We start from the raw sequence: 17,124 nt of genomic DNA, 5'->3' as shown, positions 1-17,124 counted from the left end.
TGTGTGATGGAAACCAAGCACTCCAGGCACATCCAAGTTATTAACTTCCTGGAATGGTGACCCAACATTATGGCAATACACACCACAAACACTGCAAGCTCATGGTAGTAGCTGGTGGGACACAAATCCATAGGAAACTGTCTCCCATAAGACATTCCCTGAGCAGTACTCTGCTCCTTCCCATATCCCCATCCCAACAGGCTTCAGTAGAAGCTGGAGGTGATTCAGAGCTGTCTGGCCACAGCTACTCACAAGCCAAGTGATGTCTCTCAGGATGAGTTATGGGGCTATGCTACAAGCATTTTTCAGAGCTCTTCTGTCAAATTTGGTTAAAATTGGCCAATGAGGTTAATGGTGAGGGAGATGAACTGACAGACACGTGCATCACGATGCAGCACATGCATCACTATGCAGCACAAAGTCCTTTCCTTAGGAAGACAGCCTAAAAATAACACTCCATCTCCTGCTAGCTGTCAGTCTGTTTAAATTCACCTCTTGCTTTTAAGGTTCCAACACTGTTTATATGGCCACATGTAAACTGGCCAGTGCAGCTTACGTATTTTTTCCAACTTCATCCGTTTCTCAGAAGCACTCACCTGCCAAGTGGCACACAGCACCTGGCAGGTTACACCACAGCAGGAAAATGATCCTGATGACCATCAGGGTTTCTCTAAGTCACCTGAAGAAATCTGGTTTTATTTTCACCCTGGTACTGCACCTACCCTTAACCAAAGGACAATCCCAACTTGGTCCAATTTAAGTTCCCAAATGATAATGCTTTGCTTGTGCAATAAGACCTCTGCAGAGCACACAGCTTTGCATGAATTAACTCATGCTCTGCATCTGGCAGCTGTGACTGAAAGACAAGTGTCTCCTAGAGAAAGTATCAGAGCTAAGAACTAATTCTGTTCAGTGATGGAGAGCCCCCTGTACCCCCCCCCAGCTGCTGCCCTGACGATCCCCTGCCAACAGAGACGTGGGTGAGTCAGACTGCAGAAACACTGCACCCTCCTACCAGGGTTAGGTAGAACATCACTCTGTAACACTGCCTGCAGTCCCCCTTCCCCACTGCTGTGGGGGCACTGAGAGTTTCCCAGGTTTTGCACACTTAAGGACAGCTGAATCTCTTCATCACGCTTCCCATTAGCGGAGAGCTGCTTTGGAAATGTGATGCTCTGACCAAGCTGTTGCTGTAAGAAAGCATTTCGCATCCTCTTCTCCCCACTCTGGCTTTTCCAGGGAAAAGCAGCGTTGGAAGACTAACAAGAGGAGAGGTGATGGCAGAGAACAGGCCACTGAGGACATGAACAGTGTGCCAGGGTACCAGAGAGGGGAATCCAGGGGATATCCTTTCCCACTGGGCCCTGGAGCTGGTGTAGCAGACAAGGCAGGAAAGTGGACAGGAGAGGATAATCCTGTAGGTGAAGCCTGGCTAATGGGCAGCTATGGTAAAGTGCCCACTGGTGCTGGCTTGGCAGGGTCACAGGCCCTGCTGTGAGACAACAGTACTCCCAGAGTCACTTCACCTGGCAAAGACTCCCCACAGTCAGTGCTATGTGTGCCCAGCAAGGTTTATAACAAACCTTGCAGGCACACAGCAATCCCATTTCAGTTCTGAAAACAGCCAGGGAAATGTGCAGGTTTTGGGAAGCAGCAACAGGCTCCTTACCTATGACAGATGTGAACAGCTCAGGAGCAGAGCTTCCTGCTGCCATGAAAGTTGCCCCAGCCACATCTTCACTGAGATGCAGGCGCTGCAGAGAAACAGAGTCACTGATTACCACATGGAGCAGCTGAAGGAATTCCTCTCCCAACGTTAACCTGCCTGCTGAGAGGCAGGTACCTGTAAAGTTTTGTGTAAACAAAGGTTAAGTATAGGGGAAAAGCCACCACAGGCACTGGCTACTGAAGTGAGCATCACCAGGCAGAGAGGGCTGGTTATGCCAGTGACACTTTTAGAGAGGAGGGAAAGGTCACCACCCCAGCCAACAGGGAAGGCAGCCTCACCACTCATGGGTCTGTCTGCTCCACAACCCAAGCAACACACACCTTATCTTTCCCACTTTCACCTGTAAAGGGCAGGGCCAGGGCTCAGGCTTCATTCACCTCCAGCCACCACAAATTATGCCTTGCTTTACCCTCTCCTTACCCCCTGTACCTGTCCCTCAGCAGTACCCAGGGACTGTCTAAAACCAGGGGCTTCTGTAAGGGAAAGGACCCACTTTTATGAAAACTTCATCAGCATATGCTGCTTCCAAAGATTTCCTTGGTTAATTACACCCTCTATGTTGTCTGCACTCCCACTGTTCCATCTGCACCAGCTCCCATGGACCCAGCACCCATCTGCATCTGCTCAGCAGATGCCACAAGGCACTGAAGAGGAGCAACAACCAGCTCCTGCCATACGGCCACCACCCCGAGCTGTTACTACACCAAGGCAGCAGCTGCCACTGTGGGAGCACAGGAAAGGCAGCCAGGAGCATGGGGAATGCAGCTGAGAGTGGTGGGAAGTGTCCCTGGCAGAGCTGGCTTTTGAGGCAGCCTCCCAGCCTGGCAGGACACAGGAAACCTCCCTCTGTCCCCATTCCCCTGCAGCACTGCAGGGCTCCTCTACTGTTTCCTCCTTGGCCAAGTACCTTTGCACAGAGACAAGAGAGAAGAAATCCTCACAGCAGCCTTTTCTGAAGATTCCACAATGAGTATTCCTTGCCCCTAAGGGAGGGTAACTCTATCCACTGCCCATAGGTAACAACCCTTTGTACATAAGTTATGGGGACAAGGGAAAAGGACAGGAGGGGCCCTCGCCAGGAGTGCCTTTGAAACAGAAGACCACAGCAATGCTGGAGTGCTATAAAGCTTCTTGAACCTGATAAAATACAGTTTTATGGAAAACTATTTTAAACAGGATTAAAACTATCATGAAAGAAGTTCTCAGGACCAGAAGCACATCCTCCAAGGCCAGGTTCTTCTGCAGGATGCTCTATGAAACTCTGGAGACATCACATCCTGCAAGACCTGCTGGAACTCACAGTGCCTCTTGAAAGCAAAGCCACCAGCCAAGGTGGCACAGCCACCAGTCAGCTGCTGTGCTGACTTTGGAGGGGGGTGGTTTGCCCTTGGGCATATTGACAGCACCCCAAAATACAAGCCTGTCCTAGACACTGCTCACTCAGCTCAGGTTTTGTTCATCCACAGACACCTGAGCCAGCTTCTAGAGTCGCATTTCCCAGTCAGGTTCACTTGCCTGGGAGAGAGGAAGTCAAAGAACTCAGTGTGTCTACATCCCCCACCATCTCCTATCCCCATGTCCACACCAATGTTCCCTCTCCTGAACCTTGCAATGGGGTTCCCCAGATTCATCCCCAGAGGGTGCAGCAACTCTGCAGGACAGAAGCTCCTGCCTTATGTTGTTACCTTTCAGTTACCTCTATACTTAAGCACCAAAAAGTGGAATTTCCTGGGGGCTTTTCTCTTTGATGATGCAAAAAAGGCCCGCAGAGCATGGTGCTGAACTTAACTATCAGCTTAGTTTAGAGACAGCCTCCATCGGTGCTGTCAGCACAAATGACTTGCCCTGTCAGCTTCCACACCTCTCCCAGGGCCAGCACAGCCCACGCCCTGACGGGTGACACTTGCTCCCAGGCACACGGACAGGTGTCTTCTACAAATGGCACAGACCTCTCAGTGCCAAGACCAACCATATTCTCCCCTCACAGAGATTTCACTGTCTGGAACTGACAGCAGATACAGCTCACAGTCATTTTGGGCACATGGTCTGTGTTCGCACTGTGGCTGTCCGAGCTGATTTAGGCAAAAATGTACTCCCTGTCTTCTAAAATTTAGGCATCCTGACCTTACCAAAGAGAAACAGAGTCCTTTGTAATTGCTGGAAGCATTCACAAGCTTCTTTACAGCTGACCTAGCTGTCCCTGCTGCTTTACAACTTACACCCACACAACACAAGGTCTGACAGTCATGACTGCGAGGGCAGGGTACAAGATCCATGGTTTCTACTGGGGTAAATCACCAGAGGTTTTAATTTCTGTCAGCTAAGGCCAGGGCCTGGTGTTTCTGCAGAGACATCTGCAAAGACACACAAACAAGAGGCAGCAACAACCACCCCAGTGTGAATGCCTGGAGCACCTGGAGAGCCTGTCCTGCGAGGAAGAACACAGAGCTGAGTCAATGCACACACGTCATGTTGAGCAACAAGACAAGCAGCACAGGCAGCACTGCAGGACAACAGCAAATACACCATCACCACACCCCAAGGCTCTCCAGAAGTGCTGTGAAAGCAGCACAAGAGGAAGGAACATCTAACACTTACTTCACAGATCTTTTCCAGCGAAGGGACAAAGAAGTCATCGCAGACGATTGCCAACGCGTAGAACATGTACACAGCCTGCACGGGAGAAGAGAAAAGGCTGAGTCTGGAGACTGTCCCACAGAACTGAACAGCAGCATCCCAACCCATGCCAGGTTTGATTTGGTACAGACTTTTCAAGAAAATAAAATGCTTCTGCAAGAATTCATAGAGCTGTCTGGGATTTAATTGAAAGATCGTGGAGTATTTATCTGAAAGTTCTTATAAACTGTCAAAAGCTGCCAACATTTTATCTTCACCATAAAGGCTACCTTTTTTTTTTTTTCTCTTTTTTTTAATTCTCTGGACATTGCTAAGCCACACTGAAGTATTTCTGCCTTCCTTTTTTTCCCCATTGGGCAGTGCAAGGCTTTTTTATCACTGTGTTCTGTAAAAATCTAAACCCTGGAGGAGTAATTTTTGCAATCTAGTGTTCTGAAAAAGGGAAAAGGAGCTTTTTTTTTTTCTGGACTGAAGTGCCCTGCCATGTCACCTGGGCCCAGTGGTAAATCTTGCTGAACTTCACATAGGAACAAATAAAACCAAGGGGGAACACAGGATTCTAAATGATACTGGGCCAATCAGTTCTTCAATTTCATGCAAGAAGCATTTCATCTGGGTTTCTGTACTATTAAACAGAATGTTCTGGGGCCTGATCTCTGCCCCGAGAGACAAACAGCACAGTGTGGCTCACATCCACACAGCAAAGCCCTGGAGGGCAACCTGGCCCATCCTGCCCACAGGGAAGGAGCTCACTCCCCACCTCAACACAAAGATTGCCACTGGATGGGAAAATTCCCATGGGCATAGGGGAAAACCGGGGGAAAGCATGCCAGGCACCAGCAGAGCACAGCCCCCCAGCCAGGCTGAGTCTGCCTCCCAGCCCACGCTGGTTTTCTGGCATGGACACATCCAAGACTTGCTGCAAGGTTCAAAGACAGCTCCACCTTTTTGGTGACACCCACCAAGCACCAGCACAGAGTTACTTCTAGAAGCAGTGCAGCTCCAGTGACTAACTACAGCTGAGAGAAGTGGCCAATATTTGTAGAAAAACAGTGTATTAATCCTAGGGAACCACAGTTCCAAGCACATCACCAAGAGATCCTCTGGCTTTGCTTGTTGTTGAAGTCCTGCAGAAGCTCAAGCAATGTGACCAGAGTATTTTTTTCTGGAGAGAATACAGCAATAAAAATGGCCTCCAGTTTTTTTTTTTTCCTTCTTATTTTGATTTTCCAGGAACAGGTTTAAATCCCCCAGCCCCACCAAAAACACAGATTCTAATTTTCCAGAATAACAATTTTGTTGTAAAAAAAAAGCCAGTAATTACTGTACAACTCAGCCCATGAAAACTTTTCAAGCTCAAAAATAATTCAAGTGTATTTTTTTCAAGATTAGAGATGAGAATTTCATCATAACAAATTATTTTGGCACAATCTTGACACAATAGGTGCTAGAATGTCACTTGGACAGTTTCTGTGCTTCTTTGTCCTTTGTCATAAACATGAGTAAGTGTAACTTTGGCTTTTTGAAAATCTTACACTGCAAAACAGCCCTGAGGACCATACAAGTAAGGAAAATTCCAGGTCTCCAAGTCTGTTGGGTGCAGCAAAGAACCTGATCTTGCAAAGGGAGCACAGCTGCTGACACAATACCAACTGTATCAACAGAGATAAAGGAAGATAGGAACATGGATCAGAAAGGGCTCCAGAGAGTGATGTGGCCAAATTCCACTGAAATACAACGGAGAGCGGGTGCCTAACTTCAGCCTAGAGTTTTGATCTGCTAATCATATTAATCTGCAGTGAGTCATGCCCTCACTGCCCTGTCCAAAACACACAGTAATGCCTCTCAAGAATGCTAATCTGTCCATCAGCATCACTCCTGTAAAGTGACCATGTCCTCTCCATTTGACACCATCCACACCCACAGAGCTTCACGTGGCTGCTGGGCTTCCTGCACCTCCCAGGGGCAGGCAAGGGAATGAGGGCCAAGGGGAGGCAGCCACCACAGCATCCTGTGCCCCAGAGCCCTGGCAGCTCACCCCAGATGCCCCCACACATGCACTGCACTGTAGGTGTCCACAGATGATGCCACGCTCCACAGGGCTCACAGAGGCACCAGAGGCAAAGCACCCACCAGTTCTTCAGTTTAAACAATTCCTCCTCTGGATTTTTAGATGCACATTCAAATAATGCCAGGGGAGGGCTTGTGTCGCTTCCAGTGCACACAAGACTGCCAAAGCATCTCCACATCCCAGCTCCACTAAAGGGGAGTCTCATGGTGTCCAGGTTTTGAGAGGGCACAATAACCACCTTCAAGGGTGACAAGGGAATTTTCTTTTGTCATGCTTTCTCATTAGTAGGATCAGGTACAAGACAAAAAGCAAAAAGGGCACTGAAATGAGTAAGGAACATAAAAACAAATGTGAAGGAACTGCACTGACCAGGCTGAGCCCACGGGACCAGTACACTCCAGCAGTTCCTTTAATGACCTCACTGCTGCCACAGATCTGGTTTTGGCTCCGAGTCTTCCTTAAGTTCATTCAAGTGGCTTGGGTGCAATAAAGTGTAAAGTGTCAGAATCAAAGGAGTATCTGGCTAAACCCCAGCCTTGTTCACAGAGCAAATCACTGGAAGCTACCCATTGTCAGTGAACACACAAGGATAGTAACTGTTACCTCCTTGGAAGTTCTTCGGGCTTTTTGGTGGGGCTTGTTTGTTTGCTTTTTAAACAAACAAAACAAAGCAATGCTTAGAGTTTGGGCCAGCAGGAACACAAGCAGGAGGGGGCTTTTTTATGCAAGAGGGAGCAAGGCAGGAGCATCAGGGAGGCCAGTCTGCATGACATGTGCCATGAGGAGAGGGCCAGCAGCACAGCTGAGACACTCAGTGTGATGAGCTGGTACCATCTTCCACCTAAGTCATCCTGAGATTCCACCAAGGAGTCACATGGATTTTTCCTTCAGCACATGGCCCCCTGTCTTCACAGGCACCATGGGAGCAGCAGCTCTGGAAATGAGCAGGGCAGCACAGACTGAAGGGTGTTCCACCTGGAAGTGCCACTGGGAATTAAGGAAGTGGCTGGGGGACACGGAATATGGCCTGTGCAAAGGCAGCAGAGTACAACGTGGAGGACTCAACACACAAAATAAGGCTCAGCCCCAGCTTCACTCAGCTGTTTTCAGCTCCAAGTAATGATATGGGAGTCTTTAGCCAGGCAACACACTTTAAAAAACACTCAGTCCTCCTCCCCCAAACGACATTAAAAAACTGGGAAAATGCAATGGCCCTGCATAAAAGGATTATAAATGCCAGATTAAGTACCACATTCGGACTGATTTTAAAATTACAATTGTAACAAAGATGCAATCTCTGCATCAAAGGTGATTAAGTTTCTTACTCAAAATACCTGTTCCACTGCACAGGACAGAAATGGTCATTCTTCATGTTTGTCCAGCAGTCCTTTGAGCTTCCCATGACAGTCTTCACACTCAAACTCGCCTCACTGAGCGAAAGGAGCTTTTCACAAGAGAGCAGAATGCCGTGGAAGCAGCAATCCCTACAGCCCTGCCTTCTTCCCTGGGGGCTGTGAGAGGCTGAGGTTGATGCTGGCAGCAAAGCAGGGGTGGGCTGCCTGCTGCTGCCCCACAGACAGGATTAGCAAGGGGCCACCCCTGAAAACACCTTAACCAAGCACAGGGCTTTTCTCAACTCTGACTGCATCACAAACCCACCTAAAACTCCACTGATGGAGGGAAATTTAAAAAACCCAACCAAAGCAGGAAGCCACAGAGCCCAGGTTAACTCCAGCCAGCAGCTTGTGTACCATGATGTGCCCAGCAGTGCTCCCTCAGATGGCCAGGGCACTGGAGAAATGAACCCCCTAAGGAGACAGCCCTGTGCTGCAGAAATGAGAGGTGTCTGGGTACTGACCCGATGCAGAAATAGAGACAGGACCCGTCCAGGGTGACCTACATTTCCCAGCCCCTCGCAGGAGGGAGGCAGGGGCCTGTCAGAGCCTGGTTCCCATGGCTACAGGAAGCAGTGGCAAGCCAGGAGCAGGAGGGATGGCTGAGCACAGACACTGCTCCTCCACGCTGCTCAGTGGGGAGGGCCCAGCTCTGCCCAGGGACAGGCTCAGCTCTGACCATGCATGGGCTTCTCATGCTGGCAAGCCAATGTATCCTGGCACTGCACTCCAGATCTGCTGGAGAAGGCTGGGAAAAGAGGAAGCAACACTGTGCTGTCAAAAACACCAGGGTAATGCAGAGACCCATTCTCAGCTGCCAGCCAAAACCTTGGGAATTTCTCAGCAAAGCCATTTCCCTCCCATCTCAAGGGGGTAACTGGTGCCAGAGCCCCTGAGCATGGCAGGGCTGAAGATCCACAGGGAACATCAGCTGGAACAAAGTAAAAACCAGGAAAAGGCTAAGAGAGCACCTACACAGCCTTCCAGTAGCCAAAGGGACTGCAGGAGAGCTGGAGAGGGACTTTGACAAGGGCTTGGAGTGACAGGACAAGGGGGAATGGCTTCATGCTGACAGAGGGCAAGGTAGATTGGGTATTGGGAAGAAATTATTCCCTGTGAGGGTGCTGAGGCCCTGGCACAGGCTGCCCAGAGAAGCTGTGGCTGCCCCTGAATCCCTGGAAGTGTCCAAGGCCAGGCTGAACAAAGGTTGGAGTAACCAGGGATAGTGGAAGGTGTCCCAGCCCATAGCAGGGGAGCTGGAACTGGATAATGTGTAAGGCTCCCTGCAATCCAACCCACTCTATGATTCTACAAAAAGAAGCCCTTGGGTGCTGGAGAGCTCCCAGACTGCAGGAACAGCACCAGACTTAAAATCCAGACCCTGGCCCCTCCAAACTGAACACCCCAAACCAGTGACTTAGTGGGGAGTTACTCAGCAGCTCAGCCTCTTCTCAGAGGGGACATGGAAACAATGAATGGCAGTGAAGCAGTCAGCTGCTGAGCTCTGAAAAAGTAACCAGGAGAAATTAAACACCATGACTCCAACCTGTAATATGCCCTCAGTGGCCCACTTCTCCTTCAAACCAAAGTATTTTCAGTTCAGACCTAAAACTATTGCTGACCTGCCCAGTTTTTCCTAGATTTTTCAATTATTTAGGGATTAACTTTCATCTTTGTGAAGCATCAGATCATGTCTAGTAATTCACACAGCCCCACTGTGAAGATTTGCTGGGGTCTTTTTTCCCTTTTTATTAAACAATAGGGAGAAGATGCCCTGGGAAGACTCCTGCTCTTCCCCAAGGTCCCAGTGACAGCTTTTGTCCCATTCCTCTGGCTTCTGCTAAACCAGTTTTGCCTTGCTGTCTTCCAGAATTAAACATGAAAGTATAGGCAAAGGGGCAGAGGACAGAGAACAACATTTTCACTGAAACGAACAGAAACTGTTTAAGGGGAGGTCACTAACATGAGAAGCATGGTCATGACCTCTAATCACCACTGCATTGCTCTCCCTACCATTACAGAGCCCCTTTTACAGTCCAGTTTCCTCAAACCCATGAAGAAACCTCAGTGGAGGCAAAAAAACTCTGTGTCTGTATCCTCTTTCTCCCAAAAAAGTGCATCTCTGCTTCTGTTCTGATTTCATCACAGGTTTGGTAACTGTAACTTACTGTAATGTAAATTAATAATTTCTGGGAGGTAAAAAAACAGAACTGGAGGTTTCTTACCCCAGTACAAAGAGCACCCCTTCCAACCCAGACTAGAGGCAGGCTGCTGAATGCTGAAAGTTTTCTGTTTTCTCTGAGTATCATTTGTTTCTTTGACAAGAGGTTGTCTCCAGCTATGCCAGTACTAGAGAGGCTGAATCCAGCCAGGTCCTGCACCTCAAGGACCACAAGACAAAGAGTGGTCAGTAAATTTTCCTCAGTCCACCAAACTGCTACAGAGAACAATGGAGCACCCATGAATCAAGGGAGCTGCCTTGCTGTTTGCTAGCAGGGAAGAAACTGAGTACATTTCTGCTGGGACAGTGGATGCTTTTCTACTTCTCATTAAAAACAGATTTTTCTTTTTATTCTGAACTAGACAGTTCAGTCCTCCAGACTCCATTTTGGTACATGTTAAAGGCACATTCACAACTGAATTCATATATGAATTTTTAGGAGTATTCTTGTCAGTGATATAAAATCCAGCTCGGGTCCAGTGCTCAGTTTCCAAAACATTTCAAAGCTCAATGTTCCCATGGAAACTTGAGATTCTTGAACTTGCCAGGCACGGTCAATAGCAACGTTACTCAACAAATTTCTGCAGCTATTTAGCCAAAATAAAATCCTTGTACAGAGGGCTCCCATTAAAATACACAATACAATCTAATTTATACTCAGAAATCATGAATCATTTCTCACAGCTAATGGTGACTGCTCATTTAAGCTGACTAAAAATTGTTAAAAGCTTCTAAACATTGATTAGGAACAGGTATTTTCTTGGTTGCTTAAGAATGCTTCTAATGTAATTCAAAGAGCTGAGAAAGCAAACTTTATAATCCATGTAATGCCGTGGATATTTCTACGTCAATTATTCTATCCCATAAACTTCAGACTGTTCCAGAGTTACTTCTTGCAGAACTGTTGTATCTTTAAGCTCTGATATTTAGTTTTCATCTTAAACATGCCAAACTGTCCCATTTTCAGAGACAACTTTCCCTTTCCCAAGGCCTGACATTCTGATGGTGTCTACAGAAAAAATTAAAACGGGAAGCCAGTTTAAACCATCCTTCCATTATTGACTCCTTTTTATCAGAAGATCCCAAGAACAAAAAAAAAACATCACATCCCTGACTTCACAGTCCATACAGGAGATGAAAATGCACCAAAGAGAAAATAACTTCAATCAGAGTTCTTGAGCACACAGGGCCCTGTCCGTGTCAGCAGGAGAAGAAAGGCAAAGTCACAACACTTACACAGAGGACGTGCAGGACAACAGCTCCATGTCTCCTGTCCTCGTTGGTGAAGATGTCATTGGGGAATTCATGGAGAGCTGCAAAAAGCAGGGAGGGGGGAAAGAAAGCTCAGATGTTTAATCAGCTCCTCACACCCACCCCACGAGCTGCTCAGTAACACAGCGAGAGGCTGCCCAACCCAGCCTTGCAGCCACCTGCCAGAGGCTCTGCCTCACCTCCCTGGGGCTCAGCTTACCTTGTCCTCAGGCACCACCTTTCCCAAAAGTTTACTGTGCCATTTCCTCCTGTGGCCAGCACCACCCTGTCACCCACAGATGCCCCCCTGGAGCACAGCATGGCTCCTTCCTTGAGGGAAGCAGTCAGAGCTGGCCAGAGCAGGTGCAATATCTCCTGGAGGGGTTGGCAGCTCTCTTCCCACTGCCCAACAATCCACAGAACCACAGAGAGGAGCACATCAAGCACTTCACAGCCTTTGCTACAAATGCACTGCTTCAAGTCACTGAAAGACAAATTCCCTCCATTTGCTCAAATGCCTTATTACTGCTCTGGATGTTAATTGGATTATAAAGCTCTTAAGAACAGCCTGCCAATTAGGCTGCAGGAACAGCTTTGGGTTATAAATCAAAAAGCCAGTGTGAAGACGATGCTCTAGCATTCAAGTGCTTCTCAGTAATTCCAGATTTTGAAACAACAGCTTTCTTCTAATGGTCAGCTCTTCATATTCAGCCATCAGCTGGAAAAAATCAAACTGCCTCTCACATCTTGAGCAAGCTCTTTCTGCCTTTCACATCTTCAGTATTAATAAAGCTCCAGCAATAGGGACTTAATTAGCAATTGCACAGAAGATTAAATGGAAAAACAATCCGGCTCACTCTCCTGGTTTTGCTGCCTCTGAAGCAATAACTGAGCAAAAGGCATCTGCATTTTAATTTTGCTCCTCATGCAAGCAACAGCTCTACCCAGGCACTGCACCAGAGGAGGAAAACACTTTTTTTATATACAGTCTTTTACCCAAAGGCTCAGGTTATTACTGTTAATTGTATTCCTATGGATTAGAAAATTCTATAAGGAGTCCTAACAAACTAGCAGAAGCATCTTTAAAATATCCATAACAGAGCAACACAGCAATACCCTTCTCCTTTATGAGAATCAGTGATGCCTGTGACTTTTCATCACCAGTCAGAACTCACCCACCAGGAGCTCTGACTACTTCCAGGAGCTGTGACCACTTCCTTCCAAGGCAGAACTAGTCCTGCCAGGCTGCCTTCCCCTCCCACCCCAGCACATCTGCTGTATCAGAGCTGCCAAAGGTTGCCAGAAACACCCTTAGGTGAGCAGCCTAAGGAAGTAGTCAGGGAGGTACCAGCACAAGGACAGGAGTGAGGAAAACCCCAACAAGCAACACTATGGTAGCTGAGAGACAACGAAGGTACATCAGGTGGAAAGGATTCATCCTTCCTGAGCAAAACACCATTATGTCAAAATCCAACATTTTCCTCAAAGCTTTAAGAAACATTCCTGACCATTCCCCATGTGAAGGAAACAAGGGAGGTCTGCCTGCAGCAATATGCACAATGGTTTGCCAATACAGGTGTGTGTGCTTCCCCTCCTCCTGCAGCTGCCTCTGAGACTTTACATTCATTACAGACAGATGATAAAAATACAATCCCTTTATCAAGAGTCTCTGGGAGGTTCAAGGAGCCTGAAGTGCACCTAAGGTAAAGGCATATGGGGGAAAAACAGTACAAAAATAGCACAAGCTGTCTTTAGTGTAGTGGCTGGGAATCCTGGCCCTCCTTTCTGTGCACAGCAGAAATGCCCAGTGCTCCCTCAGGCTCAGGTTCCCACCCCACACTGGCAGGAAATGCACCTGCTTTTCAGAGAAAATCCAAAATGTCCATCAGCACATCCTCCACAGCATCATCTGAACACAAACACATTCAGTGGGTTACACTGGGAAACATGCAATTATAAACTAATGTATGCAAATCTGAAATCTGCTGCATTTTTATGAGCTGCATCAGGTGCAGATGAGTACAGATAAGAGGAGAGCTTTGCAAAACACAGGAGCTCCTTTCTAAGAAGAAATAAAGGGTGCTGCTGGAACACCACTCCAACAACAGCTGCCCTATTTAGTGGATTATAAAAGCTCAGACAGTTTGTTATTTCACTAAAAGAGTCACCAGCCTTTGTCAGAAAATAGGTGCAGATTTTGCCAGGTTTATTTTGATTGCACAGAAAAAACTCCAACCACCCTGCCAGTGAACCTAAACCCAAAGAATAAAAGACTTCTGCCTGATAATCCACTCTGGTCCTGCAGACTTGGCAGGTATCAGATTGGAGCAGCAGAAGGGCAGGATCTCCACAGAGCTTAGCACCTCCCCAGTCACCTCCTGCATTGTGGGCATTAGGCACAATTCCTAGTGCACTTCCCAGGGGGTTCCAGCCCTTGGACATACACAACTCGGTCTCAGTTTTCAGTTCCTGAGGGTCACATTCCCAGAAAACTGAGGGCTGAAGCCTGAAGCTCAACACAACACTCCTTCCAGGGGTGCAGTTCTGCCTTGCACTGGGGCAACTTGTACAACTATGGATGAATGTACGGATTATTCACATTTGGAAGCAAGTGGAATTAGATGGCCATTAGCAAGGCAGGGACTGGCCTTGGAAAGGGAGCTAAATATTACAGGAACAGATGAGCATTAGGTGTGAGAAGCTGTGCTCTTTTACACTTGACTCCGGGTGTTCTGACAGGCAGTGGCTGCTGTGCAGCACAAGGAGCCCACGCTTTTTGGGGACACCATCAAAAGGGTGTGGCCAGATTCAAAGTCTGGATCTACACCGGCCAAGAAGAAAATTATTTTAGTCATCACAATGAGCTGGAATTAATTCTTGCCCTGTTATTCTCAGTGTAATTCTGTAAAATTGGAACCCAATTCAGCCCAGGCCACAGGTGACCTACAGAAGGTTCTGCACTGGCTGGCACAACACAAACCTGTCTCTGCTTAGGCCAGGTGTGCAGGGAAGGTGCTGCTCTACCACTCCTTGGGGGTGGCACTTCTCACAACCCTCTTCCCAGCTCCTCCTTTCCATCTCACATTTAATTTCCCACCTCCCCAAAAGGATTACTTCTCAAAAAAATCCAGCACTGTACTGGATCAATAGTTCTAAATGCTGCAACATCCACCTATTTTTTTAAGAGGTCTTTATATTGCTAGCCAGTGTTTCTATTCTGGGGACAAGAAAACCCTTGGGAAATCTCCCACAGCTTTAAGAGATGAAAGATGTTCAGCCTGGCCTAAAATTCACAAATTTACAGCCTTGGTTCATTTTCTCATGCTGTCCTCACAATTCTCTGTGAATTCTGCTGTTGCCACCTATGAAGGACAGATGTTAGTAAAGCAGACCTTGCGATGTAAGCCCAGACAAATTCTTCTGCGTCCAGGCTGATAGCTTTTTACACAGGGAAACAAAAGTAAACTTCAAAGCAATTAGTCACCTTTCTCCCTGTACACTCAGAATCATTGTTTCAAACTCAAGCTCAAGATTGCTGCTGTGTTCAGCGTAAACAACAACACCACGTTCAGCACCTGCCTGCAGAGTGTTACACCCAGCTCCCTGACCTCCAGCAGCACCCCTGGACAGCACCAGCTCTGCCTCCCTGCCATCTGTCCCTCACAGGGAGCTGGGACCAGCCAGGAGGTGAGAGGGCTCAGGAACTGCTGGATCTGTGCAGCATCAGAGCTCCCACTGCCTGGAGACCAGCTCAGGCACACACAGCCCACCAAACCCTGCTCCCAGGGGGAACATCTTAAATCACACAGGACAGGCAAGAGACTGTGAACATCTTTAGCTGCTTTTAAAAATCAATGAGGTCAGTCAAATTCTCTCTGAAGGGAGGGCCAGCACCTTTCTTTATATATATATATATATATTATAATGCTTTACTCTCTACTAAGTGAAAATGGTGTTTGCATTGCAGTGGCATGAGCTAAAATGCAAAGAGAGCCAAACTATGGTGATACTTCAATAATGAAACATTTTGCTAATGCTTCACTCCTGTCTTCACTTTGCTGCAAAGCAGCAGCTGAAGCAGCACTGGGCACAGAGCCCACAGTAAATCATGCAGCATGCCCAGAAGCACCATCCCACACCTTGCAGGGGCTTTTCCAGGCTCTGTGCCTGGCCCTTGGGGGGACAGTCATCCAACAGAGGTGGCAGCAAGAGGCAGAGTGGTGGGAGCACCCCTGCTGGAGCTACTGAGGCTGGCCAGGTACCTGTTCACAGGGATGAGCCAGACAGTGTAGGTGTGGTGTGAACAGAATGGGAGAGGTCTGTGTTTCTATTGAGTAAGTTATGCATGGGCTGGGGGAAGAAAGGAGGGAGGAGATGGAGGAATATGAGATGGTGAACCCTGTGCACCACGGGGAATTCAGAACTGGCAGCTCATTTGCATGGGAAGGGAGAACAAACATTACTCCCTGCTACACTGGAGAGAAATCACAGCCTGAAAGCAGCTCCCAGAGCAGCTCCTGGGGCCCTCCACCCATGGAGCAGCCAGCATTGCAGCTCCTGGGAAAGTCCAGTGCTGCCTCACAGCACCAGTTCCAGGAAGGGCAGCTCTGGCCAGGCTTGAGGGGTGTTTTACCTGGGTGTAAACATGCACACAGCCATAGCATGCATGGTTCTGTGGGTGTCCCCAGCACCTGAGCAGCTTGTCATTCCTTGCACCTCTGGCTGGCAATTGTCCAGAATTTCCGATGTTCAGAACTGTGCAGAAATTGCAAAATGCATTGAAGAAGGATGTGAAATGCCCAGCCCTGCACACTCCACACTGTGTGGCCCCCCTTTTTTCTACACTCTCCTGGCTGTGTGCTGGGTGACACTGTGCCCCCAGACTCAAGTCCTGCTCCATCATGGGGCTCTTTCCCTATGCCAGCTCCACACACACACTCTCCTGATGCTTTCCTCTGCTGCAGGAAGCACAGCCTTGAAGGAACAAACCCCTAAACATAATCAGAGCCCTTGTGAAGTCAAAAAGGTTCTGCCTTGGCTTCAGTGCAAATAAGTCACTTGCAAGGTCAGAGGTGCATCGAGATCCAAGGACAACAAGCACATATATCTCAGCAAAAATGGGGGAGAAATCAGAAATAATAAATAATATGCAACAGCATATGGTTCAGAAAGAGTTTAAGTCAAATAACAGCAGCAAGTGACCTTTAAAGAGAAGGTTATACTTTCCTTTGTTCAGTACAAGAACTAATTTCTGTCACAGCAAGAATCTGGCAATTGTTTCCCAGGACCTCTGAGCCTTTATATTCCTGTGTTTCACTTCATCATGCTATAGTTAAGCTGCATATATATATATATATATATATATATATACACACACATATAGTGTTTAAACTGACAGAGGGCACAGGGGTAGATTGGATACTAGGAAGAAATTCTTCCCTGTGAGGGTGGCCAGCCCTGGAACAGGCTGCCCAGAGAAGCTGTGGCTGCCCCATCCCTGCAAGTGTCCAAGGCCGGGTAAAATGGAGCTTGGAGCACCCTGGGATAGTGCCAAGTGTCCCTGTCCATTGCAGGGGGTGCCTCTGTATGGGTTTTTAAGTCCCTTCCAACCTTTCTGGGATTCTGTGGTAGATTTCGCTCTGCTCTGTGCCCCTGTGCCCCATCCTGAGCAGCAATAGCTCCCTGTGAGAGGCAGCACAGGGAGCTATCAGCAGAAGTACCAGTGGAACAACTTTCACAGACCTGAGCACAGTTGGTGCTGGATCAAGATGTTACCCTTGACAAATGCAATGCTTCTGCAAAGTGATCCATTATCAGCCAC

General features: G+C 47.8%; 1 protein-coding gene across 4 annotated transcripts in view; it reads right to left on the bottom strand.

Moving 5' to 3' along the window:
• The window catches only part of SLC24A3 (solute carrier family 24 member 3), a 111,349-nt gene that overhangs the window by 44,810 nt on the left and 49,415 nt on the right, over positions 1-17,124 (bottom strand). For all 4 annotated transcript variants that reach the window (XM_059840644.1, XM_059840643.1, XM_059840646.1 and 1 more), the window contains exons 3-5: positions 11,289-11,365; positions 4,328-4,402; positions 1,670-1,754 (exon numbers count right to left, since the gene is read on the bottom strand). In XM_059840644.1, the coding sequence (XP_059696627.1) occupies positions 1,670-1,754; positions 4,328-4,402; positions 11,289-11,365 (237 nt within the window). The remainder of the gene's footprint in view (positions 1-1,669; positions 1,755-4,327; positions 4,403-11,288; positions 11,366-17,124) is intronic.

This window comes from Haemorhous mexicanus, chromosome 3, assembly GCF_027477595.1.
Source record: "Haemorhous mexicanus isolate bHaeMex1 chromosome 3, bHaeMex1.pri, whole genome shotgun sequence".
Taxonomy (NCBI): domain Eukaryota; kingdom Metazoa; phylum Chordata; class Aves; order Passeriformes; family Fringillidae; genus Haemorhous; species Haemorhous mexicanus.
The sequence above is the reverse complement of the archived record's forward strand: the minus strand, read 5'-3'. Positions and strand labels throughout refer to the sequence as shown.